This window comes from Psammomys obesus, unplaced genomic scaffold (assembly GCF_907164565.1).
Source record: "Psammomys obesus unplaced genomic scaffold, mPsaObe1.curated_primary_1811, whole genome shotgun sequence".
NCBI lineage: Eukaryota > Metazoa > Chordata > Mammalia > Rodentia > Muridae > Psammomys > Psammomys obesus.
Window position 1 is genome coordinate 6576685 of NW_026596147.1, and position 16853 is coordinate 6593537.

Genomic DNA, 16853 nt, shown 5'->3' on the forward strand with positions numbered 1-16853 from the left:
GTAAAATGCACTGCTGAGCAAGTATACTTTAAACAGGAGGACAGGTGTTACTTAGGGAATGATGGAGGCTGTAACCCGAAGCCTCCTTGGGCGGGGAGAGGTTTGGAAGACTTGCACCCAGCTGGGAGCTCCTCTGGCCAGGCGCTGTCTCTCACTTCCAAAGTTGGAGCTCTCCTTGGTGGGAGGGGGCGGGGAGGAGAGGAGGCCAGTGACGTCACCCCGCAGCAGGGATAAAACTCCCCGACCGCAATCCCAGCTAGGTCGCAGCCCCAGGAGTCAAGCGGGTTGTCCGGTTCCGGGACTCGCACTGTGCAGAGCACCCGTTGCTGGACCCACTCGCGGGAAAGCATCATGCCCCAGACTGTGGTCCTTCCGGGCCCTGCGCCCTGGGGCTTCAGACTCTCTGGGGGCATAGACTTCAACCAGCCTTTGGTCATCACCAGGGTAGGTGTTTTCCTCTCTTGTATTTTGCTGCAGGTCACCTGGCGTCCAGGAGGTGAGAGGTAACCAAGAAGCCTGGGGAGGGAGGAAGGGTGGGCACTGGCAGGACCCGAGCTTCTGGCTCTCAGCTGGACTTCAGCTACAAGCTGAGTGGAATGCAGAACTGTTTTGAGATTAACCAAATCAGCTCACGTCCTCTGCATCCCATTTTCTGGGTCCCCAGCCACATTTCCAAGAGAGGTCCACTGACGGGGTGAGAGGAGGGCACCAGAGCTGGGAGTACTTTTACCTCTCCCCACCCCGTGTCCTGAGAGCAAGAAAGAGGTGCTGAGGACTCACAGTTACTTGCTGGCGCTGAACTTGCATCTGAGCAATTTTCTTGCCTGGATGAGAACTTCCGCAGGGCACAGCTTGGATTGGTCAAGTTAAAACCACTCGTATCAGCCCGGACGGGGAAAATATTACTAATGTGTATTCCCCCGTTTCCAGGCATTTTAGATAAATATTTTTCCAAAACTGGGAACTTGGCTGAAGAAGCATTACCTATAATTCAAACTACAAAGAAAACCCGTGCAATAGTTTACCTGATAGAGACAACCACTCAGTCTAATAACTCTGAAAATAAGACTTCAGTAGCAAAACCAAACTGCTTCATTGCATGTTACCTAAAGCAGAATACAACAAGAGGTGGCGTGAGAAAATGAAACCCAGGGTTCCTTTTCTGTCAACAAAATTTCCAGAATAATCATGAACCATTATTTGGTCTAGTTGATAGTTTCTCAGTGTTTTGAAAGCAATCATTTCAGTTACTACTTGCAAGCCATTTTAAACATACAGGCACAAACTTTCAGATACTACAATTTTATTTTCTAAATGCTGTACTTTTCTTACCGCCCATACTATATTTTATGAAATGTATGCTTTATAATCTGATCATTCACAGGTTTTGAATAGGGCAAATACATGTATGTCGATATCATTTGTGACACTGTGTTTTTTAAAAATACCAAAGCATGTATTGCAAACAATGGGTCATTTCAAGCTTTGTTTTACATTTTTCAAAAACATATAAACACATCTGACATGTGTTTTTATATGAGACATTAAAACATGCCCCCCAGAAAGTAGATTAAGCAGAAAATGCTTCCATGATCTGGGCCAACCAATTCCTTTTATAGATTTACCAATGAAAACAGTTTCCACTGTCTCTACTAAGAAGTATGTTTAGTTTAAAAGGTTCGCTTGCTCATGTCAAGTATCAGAAGCTCTTGAATTATAACAAAGAATAAATCATATTAACTTAAATCCTGAAGAATAAATTATGTCATAAAGACCCTTTAATATATTTATAGAAAGAATTATCTTACTACTAGTCTGTAACATATCTGTCAAATGAATCATATGTTTGAAACTTGGGATTGTTGACTAAAAGCAACATTTATTTTAATGTAATCTCACATCTGCATTTGGACTACAAAGACTTTCAATAAATATTTGATGTAATGACATTTTTATATGAAGAGCCATTTTATCTTGGTTTTCTAACTCATGTCTAATGTGTATCACAACTGTGGACACTTGATTCAGTAATTAACCAGACATTATTTGTTTAAAGTTTACCTTTTCAATTATTGTAACTTCTAGGGAACAGATAACACTGAACTGTCCAGCTCCAAGTTTTCCTAAAGTCATGCATATCAGCGATTCTTGTTCAATAGTGCATGCCCTTTCACTTGGGCTTTTATGCCTCCATGGATTCTTATTAAGAATGTGTTCAGAATACTTACAGAGACATGCGAAATCATTTGGATAAAAACCTAGGAGGTATTAATCAAAAGCAACTGTTATTGCTAGGTAGTACAGTCATTCTCTTTTGTAATTTTAAAAATACTCCAAAAAGGACTGATTAACATTCTGTGTGCTGCCTGCTGTCTCAAGTCCACCCTGCATATCCTTATATCCTTACCATACATCTTTGAAAAGTACAAGGGGACGTTCAGCCTTCCCATTAAACATCCTTCAGTGACAACACTATCTTACAGAGAAGGCGCGTTCCTCAGCCTGGCTTTTTACTATCTGTTCTGACTTCCTTTCTTCCCTGTCTCTCCCTTTCCTCCTCTCACTCCATACAAGGACAGCGATGCCCACAGCTCCCGCACAGGGCTGTGCTTCTTGATACCTATCACTTTCTCCCAGAATCCTTTTCTCCAGCCCCAACCCATGGGCCTCGCTGCCTGTGAAAACCTATTCAGAACTTCTCCCTAAGCCCTCCTCTAACCACAGAAAGCCATAGCTTTCCACCTGTCTTCTCTTATTGTCATGTCTACACCACAGAGGCTTTAGCATATCCCACTCCATCACTTGTCTCTTGAGAGCAAGAAGCCTTTTATGTTGGAAACTGTTTGGTACATAGCAGCATCCGGTACATCATATATGCTATAAAACATTGCTACAAAATATATATAGGTATAATATGAATGACTAACATGCTCACCTTTTACAGAAATTTATTACCATAAATAGGTAGATTGCGCTCTCACAATATGCACTCCACAATTAAGGTAACTGCCCGTTTGGTTAAGTTCTTAAGGACACAAAGAACTGAAATGCCATACTTAATGTCCTAAGAAGTTCCATACATGAGAGGTATATTCTCAAGTCACGTAACTTAGTTTTTGTCCTCCTACGAGCTAGACTGTAAGTACCCTTCCTGGCCTGTGCTGTATAAATGCAGACTATAGCGGGCCCTCAATTCATGACACTGTCGCTTTAAAATGGTCTGAAAGTGACGCAGCTTCATTGAGACCATACTTAGAGTATTGTCCACTGCCTGGGCCAGCAACTGGCAGCGTGCTACTCGGTCTTGATGCTGGACAGTGGCGAAAAGTCACAGCTAGAGTCAACCACATGATCAAGAGAGCAACGGTGGGCCTCTATAGTGTATTGCCCTGCTCTACATTAAGATGTTCAGTAGATTCTGGATAATGGAATTTTTGTTAATTTAACATGTTTCCAATTGCCTAGAAAAGTTGCATGTCTTTAGATTAGCATATCAGTGCTCCTTCAGAGATAATGGAGCCCCAACCAGACTTTGTGGAAGGGGCTCCTGGTGGATACAGTCTGGGCCAAGGCTGCTAGATTCTTGGCCTCTTTTCCAAAGAATTGAAAAGAGCGCCTCATGCAGACTTGCAAAAGCAGCAAGATAACTTTATTCTGAGTACAGACTGGAGAGGGTGGCGCCATCAAAACTGACAGTGGGCCATGGGAATGAGAGTACTCAGGGCCCCAGTCATTGTTCTGGGCCTTTTTCATGGGATTTAGAAGAGGAGGGAGTTGGTTACCAAGGGGTGTGTAATTTAGATATTTCTCTGTATTGATGGATAGATTAGAATACGTAATCATTTCTTTTGCTGCACGCGTCCCTTCCTGCAATGCATTTGGTTGCATTATATGCACAGCCAATCACACATAGACATAAGCTGGTAAATAGGAAATTCTCCTAAAAGTATACTAGAAAACACAGTTCAGCCTTCGCCATACGCAGAGTTAGTGGGAATATAGTTGACAATTTAGAAACTGTCTAAATTTGATTGCTACTGGGGGTGAGAAGACACACCATTCTTAGAGACAGGAATGCTTGTATCCTGACATGGGGTGAGAAAGAGGTTCTAGAGGGTTCTAAGACTGTAAGTACACGATTTGGGATTGGGTGTGTACGCATAATATATGCAAGCAAAGGGAAGAAACTGCCAAGTGCATTCTTACTGTAGGGAGTATATTAACCAAACTCGCTGTCCCAGGCCGCTGAACTATCTCCAGCGCTCTCCTACTTCAAGGACAGAGGTAACCCTCTCCATCTGCTGAAGCTACGGTTCACAAAGTTATGACAAAGAGTTTCTGCCCCATAATTATTCAGAAACCCACTAATCAGTGGAATAAATTTTAGTATAATTTGAAGAAACAACATGCACACACACATCAAAAGGCAGGAAAATGAGCCACCAGACTCAAAATTTTCTAGACAACACAGGCACTACATTTTGCGTAAGTTAAAAATGTAGGTTTAGGACGCTTAGTTTAAGAGAGAGTGTTACCAGAGGGCCTCGAAAGCCTCTGCCCTGCAGATTATCAAAGCAGACGCTGAGACTTATGGCCAACTGTTGGGCAGAGTACATGGAATCTTATGTAAGAAGTGGAAAATAGTAAGATCTGGAGAGGATGGGAACCACACAAGGAGAGCAACAGAACCAGAAAATTTAAACACAGGGAACTTCCCAGAGACTCATACTCCAACCAAGGACTATCATGGAAATAACCTAGAACCCCTGCACAGATGTAGCCCATGACAGTTCAGTGTCCAAGTGGGTTCCATAGTAATGGGAAGAGGGACTGCCTCTGACATAATCTGATTGGCCTGCTTTTTGATCACCTCCCCCTGATGGGGGAGCAGCCTTACCAGGCCACAGAAGACGACAATGCAGCCTCTCCTGATGTGATCTGATAGACTAAGATCAGAAGGAAGGAGAAGAGGACCTCGCCTATCAGTGGACTTGGGGAGGGGCATGCGTGAAGAAGAGGGAGGGAGGGTGGGATTGGGAGGGGAGGAGGGAGGGGCTTATGGGGGGATACAAAGTGAATAAAGAGTAATTAACAATAATAAAAAAGAGAGAGAGCGTTACATGACAGTTCAAACCTGAAATGCCTCCCCCTGCATCACGTGCAGTCTTTAGCTCATGGTGCAATGGTAAAGGCTGAGGAGCTTTCAGGAAGTAGGGCCTGGCTGATGGAGGTACTCACTAGAGCCAAGAACTTATAGAGAGTGGATATTTCAGACACTAAGTTTCACAAAATAATGTTTGAGGTTCACATCGCTATGTGAGCGTCTTTTGGTTTGGAGGTTGGTTGTGGTTGTTTGTTTAGTTTTTTGTTATTTGGGTTTTGTGGTTGTTGTTTGGATTGTTTTCTGTAAAGAAGATCCTAAGGGTTCCTCTGGAAATCTCCTGACCATCAGGAAGTGAGCATACTATGCCAGACAAGTCACAAGTTGTTGACATTTGTAAATTCCAACATGGAATGCAGTATAAGCTCAAGTTGTTCACACATCGTGAAATGAGTGGAGATCTGGGGCTGCTATGTCTTTTCCTCCCTTTTTCCCCTCCCTCCTCCTCAGAGAGCTTCAGGATCAGTGTGGCTGTGAATGTGTGTGTGTGTGTGTGTTTGTGAATGCATGTGTGAATGCATGTGTGAGTGTGTGTGAGTGTGTGTGAGTGTGTTTGAGTGCGTGTGTCTGCAAGCATTAACAGTACACCAACACACTCTGAGCTGGTATTCAAGTTCACACAGCATTCACAAACACACACACACACACACATTCACACGTACTCACAAACACTCACATACATACCCTCACACACTCACAAATACACACATGTACACAGTCTATTTCCTCAATCTAAACTTTATTTGAAATTTGAAAACTTACGATGGGATGTTTGTAGTTGGTCACAATCTTTTCCCAGGAAAAGATTTCCCTAGGGCAGTAGAATGATTGACATGAATAAAACCCTGTGTAATTTTGTGCTAGCAAAGACTGTGTCTACAGAGGGTTCATATTTCCATAATGTTGATAACAAAATACCCTGTTAAGTGAAAAGCACCAAGCGAGAACAATTATAATTTAGATGGATCTCTTCCCTTTGAGACGCTCATGTATCAGTGGAAGAAGGCATGTGTATAAACTAATGACATACTGATCCAAAATTCCCCAAGAAACATATGGCTTAAGAGCCAGCAGGAGGCACAGTAATGGGGAGAGTCCCCACGGGAGGCTGCATGGAGCAGTGGAAGAGCCTGTGCCAATAAGTGAAACAACCACAGAAAAAAAATTCAGATTTTTCACTGAGTAAATAACCCCACATGAGTAGATTATAACATCTGAGCATCAACTTTCTCATATTAAAACAACAGTAACAGTTAAGCCAGATAATAGGCCTCAATCATAATAATATTATCATGACAGTAAATTAATTGTTTTCAGCTTAAACCACGTATTAAAATTATGCAGATCACTTCAAAAACATCTATGCTCAGGGTCATGAGGACATTTTGCTGTACATGATACAAGAATGGTCACTCTGGAAACTCCCATAGTACCAGTTCTCGGAGGGACTTAAATGCCTGGCAAGGCTTCCAAAGTTCATTTGGTAGGAAATGGGGGAACAACAGTGGTTGACATGAAGAGCCAAAATCATCTAAGATATTTGTAAATAACACAGTTCCTAGGTCCTTTCCTAGAGACTCGGAGTTTTGACCCCAGACATCTGGTACAGGATGAAGTCTTTATGGTCAACGAGGACCACAAGTGATTCTTATAGTTGAGATGTTTAAATTCATGATGCTAGAGTGATTGACAGCAGGCCTATGGCCAATTATCTCTCTGGTATTTTTAATAAAAACTTTAGTGAACACAAATATGAAATAATTGATTTTAAAACCCTATGCTTCATTTTACCTCTCTGTTCTCTCAATTAGAGAAAGCATAGTAATAAAAATCTGTGAGCATACTACAAAGATACAATGTAATAGTATAATGGTAGAACATTAAAATAACATAATAGTATAAATTAATCATGGATAGTGGATTCTTACACCTTAGTAAATGGTTTAGCTTACAAAAACAAAGTCAAGTTAGTAGTCATTTTAGTCATTAGTCATTCTGTTAATCAGACCTGCTGAACTAGAAAACTAGGAACAATTAAAAGCAATGTATGTCCCCTCTCTCTACCCATTTTCTACCTGACCCATCCATCTGTGGAGGGCTAAAAATAGTACCATGTTGAAAACAAAGTCAGAAGTGGGTTCTCGCCATCAGTAGCCACATTCCCATTGACATCCATTCTGGTTTCATTTCTGTTGCTGTGACACAACACCCTGACTGAAAGCAACAACAGAGGAAAGGGGGTTTGTTTCAGCTTATAATTCCAGATCACACTTATCACTGAAGGAAGCAAGAGGGAACCCACGACAGGCCTTCTTCCTATCTCACACAGCATTTATACTCATTTCACAGCCAAGACGTATAACAGGAACTATGGAGGGGGCTGTGTACCAGCTGGACAGCTTGTACTAGTTTTTTCTACTCAGTTCATGACCACCTGCCTAGGGATGATATGGCTGACAATAACTGGGTCTTTCTACATCAATCAACAGTCAAGATAATCCCCTACAGACATGCCCACGGGTCAATTTAATCTAAGCGGTTCCTCAGTTGAGGCTGTCCTTTCAGATGACTCTACTCTGTGTCGAGATGACAGCTAAAGCTAACTAGGCCAGCTTCTGAAATGCCTGGTGAAGTGGCCCTGTAGCTGCTCTCAGCTCAGCAGGAAGCCCTGGGGTGCAGTCCTTTCTGCCCAGCCTATCATAGAGCATTACTGAGACAATGAAACCAATTTTGACAGCTTTTCTTTTTTTCTTTTTTAATTTTTATATTAATCACAGTTTATTTACTTTGTATCCCAGCTGTAGCCCCCTCCCTCATTCCCTCCCAATCCTACCCTTCCTCCCACATCTCCTCCTTGCCCCTCTCTAAGTCCACTGATAGGGGAGGTCCTCCTCCCCGTCCATCTAACTCTAGTTTATAAGGTCTCATCAGGACTGGCCGCAATGTCCTCCTCTATGGCCTAGCAGGACTGCTCCTCCCTAGGGGGTGGGGGCAAAGAGCCTGCCACTGAGTTCATGTCAGAGACAGTCCCTGTTCCCCTTATTAGGAAAACCCCCTTGGATGCTAAGCTGCCATGGGCTACATCTGAGCAGAGATTCTAGGTTATATACATGCATGGTCCTTGGTTGGAGAATCAGTCTCAGACAAGCCCCTGTGCCCAGATACATTTGGTCCTTGTGGCGCTCCCATCCTCTCCAGGTCTCACTAACTCCACCTTCTTTCATATGATTCCCTGCACTCTGCCCAAGGTTTGGTTATGAGTCTCAGCATCTGCTTTGATACACTGCTAGGGAGAGTCTTTCAGAGGTCCTCTGCGGTAGTCTCCTGTCCTGTTTCTTGTTTTCTCCTACTTCCAGTGTCCATCCCATTTGTCTAAGTGAGGGTTGATCATCTTACTCTGGGACCTCCCTCTTGTTTAGCTTCTTTAGGTGCACAGATTTTAGTGTGTTTATTCTATCTTATAGGTCTAGGAAACCAATATTTAAGATGTAGAATTTTTTTATACGGATAAGATAAAATTCTTTGTTGTTGTTGTTGTTGTTATTTTTTTCATTTATTTACTTATATAGCATTCTTCCTGCATGTGAGCCAGAAGAGGGCACCAGATCTCACTATAGATGGTTATGAGCCACCATGCTGGGAATTGAACTCAGGACCTTTAGGAAGAACAGCCAGTATTCTTAACCTCTGAGCCATCTCTCCAGGCCAAGATAAAATTCTTAATGTTAGTATTTACTATTAATTTTAGTGCCTTCTAGTATATAAAATATTTGGTTTTGATATTTAGATGTCTGCTCAACATATAAAGCCAATATTTATTACTTGTTCAACCTTTAAGTTCTGATGTCTGTTTAAAATGTGTGAAGACATTTAACCCACCCAGCAGCACTGAGTACAAGTACAGATATATATATATATATATATATATATATGCATACATATACACAGCTCTATTTTCCATACATCATAATCAAAGCTAAAACAGAAAAATAGTTAACTATTTCCAGATCCAGACTGAGTGTTCTACAACTTGAGTCTTTTCAACTGCATCATTAAACCTAAGAAGGCCTCTACAAACAGACACATTCAGCCTCATTTAATGTTTTAGCCCATTCTGACCTTAGAAGCTTAAAGACAGAAAGCACTGCCCTTGGCATTTTATATTGAAAGAATATTAAATGATTAGGGTTATTTTTATCCGTACAAGGGCCATTGAAGATGGAAACTTTTTTCTAACAGTCTTGGGTTCAGGAGAACTTCTAAATGAAAGCAGATATGAAGTAACTTCCAAAGGCCAAGATGTAATTATCCCAGTTCTCTTCACCAATCTTCTATTACCTGTTCCCACTAGAAAATCTTCATGACACAGAAACTAACCAAGCACAATAGGCTACCTAATGATAGCACTGGAGACGTAGGGCACATGAGAACTTACTATTTTTGCAATTTTATTTATTTAGATGAGCTTGAATCTTTCTAAGGGCTCAGAATGGAACAGAATAAGTGAACGGAAAACAGCGAATTGACTATTAATCCTAGAGTAACATATCAGGAACAACAGAGTTTATTCCTGGAGTGATCAGAGGTTTGAAGTCAGACTCGTGGGTAATTGTGATTTACATTGCCAGTTTCCAAACATAACCATGGCAAGTTCACAATAATAAACGTAAACTGGCTGGGGGGGGGGGGGGCTCGGTAGGAAGAGCACTTCCTGCAATAACATGAGGATCTGAGTTCAGCCCCCAGGTAATATTTCTGGCATGGCTGGACCTGTTACCCAGTCACAGTGGAGTATTAGAAACAAGAGGCTTCAAACCCAGGCAGCCTAGCAGGAAAACGGGGAGTTACAGGTACAATAAGAGAGCCTGTCTCAAAGTAAATAAGGAAGAAAATGATAAATTAGGACAACTAACATCCTCCTCTGTATGAGCACACGTGAGGATGCATACAATTGTGTCTGTGAGTGTGTACACACAGAGAGAGGGGGGGGAAAGAGAGAGAAAGATCATATAAACACAAAACACACACATCCATAATTTTTGAGTATACCAGCTTTTTCCTCATAAGCCCTGATTTAAATGACCCTTTCATTCATTCCTCAGTTTTTCGTTTACTAAATCTAAACATCCGGAAATACACTGTGAAATTCAGATACTCCTTGACCAATGATGGGGTTATACCCTGATAACACCATCCAGAGTTGAAACTACTGCAAGATGAAAATGCACAGTACATCTTGATGGGTTTAACACACCCAACACCTAGTTTACAAGTGGGATACACTTACCCATCTATCCTGAACTTCACAACTTTACAATCAGATCTCTGTGTGTGTCTCTCTGCTCTCTCTCTCTCTCTCTCTGCGTCCCCTCCCCCCTCTAATGACTTGACCTGGGGCTCTGTCTGCTGCTACCCCCTAACATCATTAGCAGATGTTCTACAGAAAATCACTGGCTAAGTAAAAGACCAAACTACAGAACCCAAAGAGAAGTTCATCCTGAATTTATACACCTTTTGACAGTGCTAATGCTGAAAACTCACCAGTCAAGTCAGTATAAGTCAAGCACATTCCATCGGATAAGCTTGCACTCTAGTTGAGAAGACAGCGATACACAAGTAACTAAACAAACACAAAATCAAAAGTAATCTTCATGAAGGAAATGAACAAGCTATAAAGATAAATGAGGAGGTCAGGGGAGTAGGGAAGGATAGGATGCTTCGGAACTTGGGGGAATTTTCTAACATACATTATTTGCACCTAATCCTAAAGGATAAGAAGGAGCCACCAGGTGAGGAGTATTTCATACAGAAATATTTCTGCATGTAAAACCTTAAGGAGGTTCATCCTCTTTGCCTTTCGGGATGGGGACTGAGCATTTTAGTCAGAGTTCTTCCTCTTGATTAGTTTCTTTAGATGTACAGATTTTAGTAGGTTTATCATATATTGTATGTCTATATGAGTGAGCATATACCGTGTGTGTCTTTCTGCTTCTGGGACAGCTCACTCAGGATGATCCTTTCCAGTTCCCACCATTTACCTGCAAATTTCATGATTTCCTTGTTTTTCATTGTGGAGTAATATTTCATTGTATAGATGTACCACAGTTTCTGTATCCATTCCTCAGGTGAGGGGCATCTGGGCTGTTTCCAGCTTCTGGCTATTACAAATAAAGCTGCTACAAACATGGTTGAGCAAATGTCCTTATTGTGTACTTGAGCCTCTTTTGGATATATGCCTAAGAATGGTATGGCTGGATCTTGAGGAAGCGCTATTCCTAGTTGTCTGAGAAAGTGCCAGATTGATTTCCAGAGTGGCTGTACAAGTTTACATTCCCACCAGCAGTGAAGGAGGGTTTCCCTCTCTCTACAACCTCTCCAGCGTGTGTTGTCACTTGAGTTTTTGATCTTGGCCATTCTGGTGGGTGTAAGGTGAAATCTCAGGGTCGTTTTGATTTGCATTTCCCTGATGGCTAATGAGGTTGAGCATTTCTTTAAGTGTTTCTCTGCCATTCGATATTCTTCTATTGAGAATTCTCTGTTTAGCTCTGTTCCCCATTTTTTAATTGGATTACTTGGTTTGTTGCTTTTCAGCTTCTTTAGTTCTTTATATATACTGGATATTAGCCCTCTGTCAGATAGATATCCAGTTAGACCAGCACCATTTATTGAAGATGCTATCTTTTTTCCATTGTATGGTTTTGGCATCTTTGTCAAAGATCAGGTGTCCATAAGTGTTGGGTTTATTTCTGGGTCTTCTGTTTGGTTCCATTGATCCACCATTCTGTTTCTATGCCAGTACCATGCAGTTTTTATTACTGTTGCTTTATAGTACAGCTTAAGATCAGGGATGGAGATACCTCCAGAAGATCTTTTATTGTAGAAGATTGTTTTAGCAATTCTCGGTTTCTTGTTATTCCATATGAAGTTGAGAATTTTTCTTTCAAGGTCTGTAAAGAATTGTGTTGGTAATTTGATGGGAATTGCATTGAATCTGTAGATTGCTTTTGGTAAGATGGCCATCTTTACTATGTTAATACTGCTAAGCCATGAGCATGGGAGATATTTCCATCAAGTACCAAAGTTGCCAAAAATGTAGAAAAACTCTATCTCAAAAAGGAAATTTCTGGCTAACACAAAAACTTTAAAATTATTGGTTTTCAACAAAGAAAATATTCACAGATGTAGGTATATAAAATATTCAAAAGATAATGATAGATAAAATGGGACTTAAGATGTAACTAGTATGAAAATTATTTAGCATAATAAAATATCATTAATACAATTGATCAACTGAGAGGGCCTTTAAAATTAGATTTAAGATTTCACAAGAAGTGAAACATTGAAAATATTGCCAGGATAACATACAAAATCTGCTAGATATTGGGTTTTAAATGGTGTCTTGATTTCTTTCAGATCACTCCAGGGAGCAAGGCGGCAGCTGCCAACCTGTGTCCTGGAGATGTCATCCTGGCTATTGATGGCTTTGGTACGGAGTCCATGACTCACGCTGATGCACAGGACAGGATTAAAGCAGCAGCGTACCAGCTGAGTCTCAAGATTGACAGGTGCACCTTGACTAATAGGGTCAAAACTTGATCTGTTTTTTTTTTGTTGTTGTTTTTGTTTTTTGTTTTTTTCAGGAGAACCTGAACCAGAGCTCTAAATGGTCTCATCTGCCTCCTGAGAATGTCATAGACCTACAATTTTGATGGAGTTTTTTTGTTTTTTGTTTTTTATGTATCAGCTACTTTATTTTTGTATTCACTGAAATTAGTCAATCTAGCATTTGTGGATGAACCGTTAAAAAAAAATCATTTTTCTGAAATGTCAAAACTAAAATGGTGCAGAGGAATGACTTCTCATAGCAGCTCAGGCACTTGCTACTTTGTACTTCTACAAAGTAGAATGAGCAGCTGACCATGCCTGTGGTATGGAATAAGACTGAGAGATGATCTATAAAGAATCTCTTGATTTTCCCAGGTGTGACCATGTTAAATTGGGTCGCTAATATCCTTTATACTCTCTGCTGTTTTGTACAGAGTCATATCAAAAGACTGTTACGAGGTGTGAAGAACACAATGCGCATACGTTAAATATGCAAATATTTCTAGCCCCACCCCCTAGAGTAGAAATCCAACTCCAGTTCTTAGGAGAGCCCTGATATGAGGCTGAAAATAATGAACTAACAATTGGTAATGTGGCTGCCATGTTGCTGTTATACTCACAGTTATCTCCACGCGTTCAGGAGACTCAACCCATCAGCCATCCATAAGCGTCACGAAGTGAAATAGATTTTCTCTTGGCGCCTTCTCTTCTGAGCCACAGATGCACTGACAGCACTGGACAAACCGTTGCTCTTTGCTGCCAGTCACAGAGCCCTGTGGCCCATCTCTCCCTGCTCCTGTGGTGGCCTTAGCAGGGTAGGAGAGGAGAGAGACTCTTACTCCTGGTGTATTCGCTGTGTCTCTATATCCCCCCCCTTCTGTTCTTTCACACACTGGAGGTGTACTTTCTTTAGACACCATGCAATTCAAGCAGTCTTCCTGGGCTCTCAGTTCTTCAGAAGGAAACTAAAAATATAAGACTAACTAAACAGGGATATACAGAATAAGTAAAAAAAAAAAAAAAAAAAAAACTATAATAATAATAACATTTTTTTTGGCTTAAATTAGCAAAGATTGCTAGTAGTTTTCAAAAACATAATGGGAAATAATGTGTATTTTTCTAAAATTTATTTATTTTTTTATTAATTATAGTTTATTCACTTTGTTATCCCAGCTGTAGCCCCCTTTCCCACTCCCTCTCTATCCCTACTTCCCTCCCTCATCTCCTCCCTGCCCCTCTCCAAGTCCACTGATGGGGGGAGGTCCTCCACCCCTTCCCTCTGACCCTAGCCTATCAGGTCTCATCAGGACTGGCTGCATTGTCTTCCTCTGTGACCTGGTAAGGCTGCTCCCAACTCAGGGGAAGGTGATCAAAGAGCCAGCCACTGAGTTTATGTCAGAGACAGTCCCTGTTACCCTTACGAGGAAACCCAGTTGGAGAATGAGCTGCCATGGGCTACAACTGTGCAGAGGTACTTGGTTATCTCCATACATGGACCTTGGTTAGAATATCAGTCTCAGAAAAGACCCCTTTGTGTAGATTTTTTGGTTTCGTTGCTCTCTTTGTGGCGCTCCTGACCCTTCCAGGTCTTTCTATCTCCCCCTTCTTTCATAAGGTTCCCTGCATTCTGCCCAAAGTTTGGCTAGGAGTCTCAGCATCTGCTTTGATACCCTACTGAGTAGAGTCTTTCAGAGGACCCCTGTGGCAGGCTCCTGTCCTGTTTTCTCCCTCTTCCAAGATCTATCCCGTTTGCCTTCCTGACTGAGGATTTATCATCTTACCCAGGGTCCTCCTTCTTGCTTAGCTTCTTTAGGTGTATAGATTTTAGTATGTTTATCCTATATTATATGTCTAATAGGAATAGCTATACCATTCCTAGGCATATATCCAAACTATGCTCAATTATACAACAGGACATTTGCTCAACCATGCTCATAGCAGCTTTACTTATAATAGCCAGAACCTGGAAACAACCCAGATGTCCCTCATTTGAGGAATGGATACAGAAATCGTGGTACATTTACATAATGGAATACTATTCAGCAATTAAAAGCAAGGAAATGATGAAATTTGCAGGCAAATGGTGGGATCCAGAAAAGATCATCCTGAGTGAGGTATCCCAGAAGCAGAAAAGACACACATGGTATAATAATGTGTATTTAAAAAGAAGCGCCATCTGGATTTAGAGTTTGCAAACTTTGTTTATTTGCAGGGCAGAAACCCGCTTGTGGTCTCCACAGGTGTCTGAAGATGGAAAAGCGCATCCTTTCAAAATCAATTTAGAAGCTGAGCCACAGGTATGAAGTGAAGAGTCATGTTTTCTGTTCAAGGGTGGGAGTCTCCCAGTGTGAAAAGGTGGCAGGTCTAAAAATCAGAACAAGTCACCCATGAAGCTGTGAATCTACTCTCTACAATTAATTTTTATTATTCATGTTTTCTTACATCCAGGGAAAAACAGAGGAAGTGTCTAGGTAAAAAAAATCTCTTTAAAAATAAAGTCTATTCTTTGACCTTGGGAAATATAGGCAAGGTTGCTCCAAGGTTGGTGCCAGTGTGGAAAAGACAGAAAGTTCAGCCCAGGCCATCCAGGACTATATATTGAAACCATGATACACAAAAGAGAGAGAGAGAGAGAGAGAGAGAGAGAGAGAGAGAGAGACCTCATTAGGAACAATTTCACTAAATCTGGAGTCCACTTTTTTTTAAATGTCTTGTGATAGACTTCTGCCAAATAAATGGCCATGATGTAAGCTAAGAACTTTAAATGTTCCAATCAAGCAAAATAAAAACTAGGCTGAGCCATTTGAAACAGGTGCCTCTAATCTATGTTACTGTGTTCTTCAATCCTGAAGGCCTTTGCAGAGGTCTTATTTTGACATCCTTCTTTAATTCTCAATTCTGATATTCTATAATTAAATTTACTTTACCCCAAAAGAATTGAATTGTGTTATCACAGAGATATTCTGCTGGTGCAGCCGACTTATGAAAACTAAAGGACTTTTCCCTTGAGGCAACCCTGTCTCATAAGCCACGTGAATCGCATCATCTGATGATGCTTATCTGGCTGTGTCTACTTTCAGAAAATCCGTCCTCCCCAAAGCTGAAATTGAATCAAACCTCAATTATAATGCACTGGAAAAATCTAATTAAGAACAGGGTTTTAGAACCTCTGCTTGGAAGCTGCCAAGGCTTACAGAAACAAAGATGTGTATTTAATATCATCTTTGAAACAAGCTTTCCTATTAAAATGCTAGATGTTTCTAGTGTGTAGTTTTCTATATACCTAATGAAGACTGTCTGAGAACAGATTTAGAGCTCACACTTCAGCACCCTTCCCCTTCCCAGCTTCATTGCCCTTTGAATTTGTCTTCCATGTTTTCTACCTCGCCCAGCAGGGCTCTGTTTTCTCTTCACAAAATAGACATAGCACAAGATAAGGACAAGCATCACATACGCTACTCAACGATTTAAATAAACCAGCATAAGCAAAGGCCTGACACCAGTCAAAAGAGTGGGAGTCCTTGTGCTAAGGGTCTTTTCTCCTTAACCCCAAAACTGTCAGAAGCCTCCCCAACTTTCCTGACAATACACCTGCTTATGTAAGGGTTGTGGTCTTCACTGCCACTGTGTGACAAGGAAGAGTCCCTCCCTCATGACTATTGCAGACCATTCAAAATTGCGCTCCTTCAAAGCTTTGTTTTAGTTAAAATACAATTCCCTCCCCGGGACACACACACAGAAAAGGAAACATAACACGTAGCCTGTAGACGGAAGACTTTATAAGATTCTTCCCCTAGCTTTTGACTAAAAGGGAAGGGAGGGTCTGCCCCTAAAAAAACTATGAGCAAAAAGAAGGGTAAATGGGCCTCAAAGAAAATGAACAGGATATAGAATATTCTAAAGACAAGAGCCACTTGTCTGTTTTCCTTACTGAGACTGCCCCAGGGAGAGCCTGCAGCAAGAACCCAGGAAATTGCGGATTAATGAATGAGTGTAGTTAGAGGAGGGCTGGAGCATAGACTGAGCAATTCCCAGCAACGAACCCAGGACAGACCCTGGGACCAATTCTCAGAGGCTGCTCCTCCAA

At 41.3% G+C, this 16853-nt stretch overlaps 1 protein-coding gene across 2 annotated transcripts in view; it reads left to right on the forward strand.

Annotated features, from left to right (window-relative positions):
• The first annotated feature begins 273 nt into the window (after positions 1–273).
• Pdlim3 (PDZ and LIM domain 3) overlaps positions 274–16853 on the forward strand; it is a 32797-nt gene continuing 16217 nt past the window's right edge. For both annotated transcript variants that reach the window (XM_055593585.1, XM_055593584.1), the window contains exons 1-3: positions 274–444; positions 12575–12726; positions 14979–15063. In XM_055593585.1, coding sequence (XP_055449560.1) covers positions 352–444; positions 12575–12726; positions 14979–15063 — 330 coding nt within the window. In that variant the 5' untranslated portion in view covers positions 274–351. The remainder of the gene's footprint in view (positions 445–12574; positions 12727–14978; positions 15064–16853) is intronic.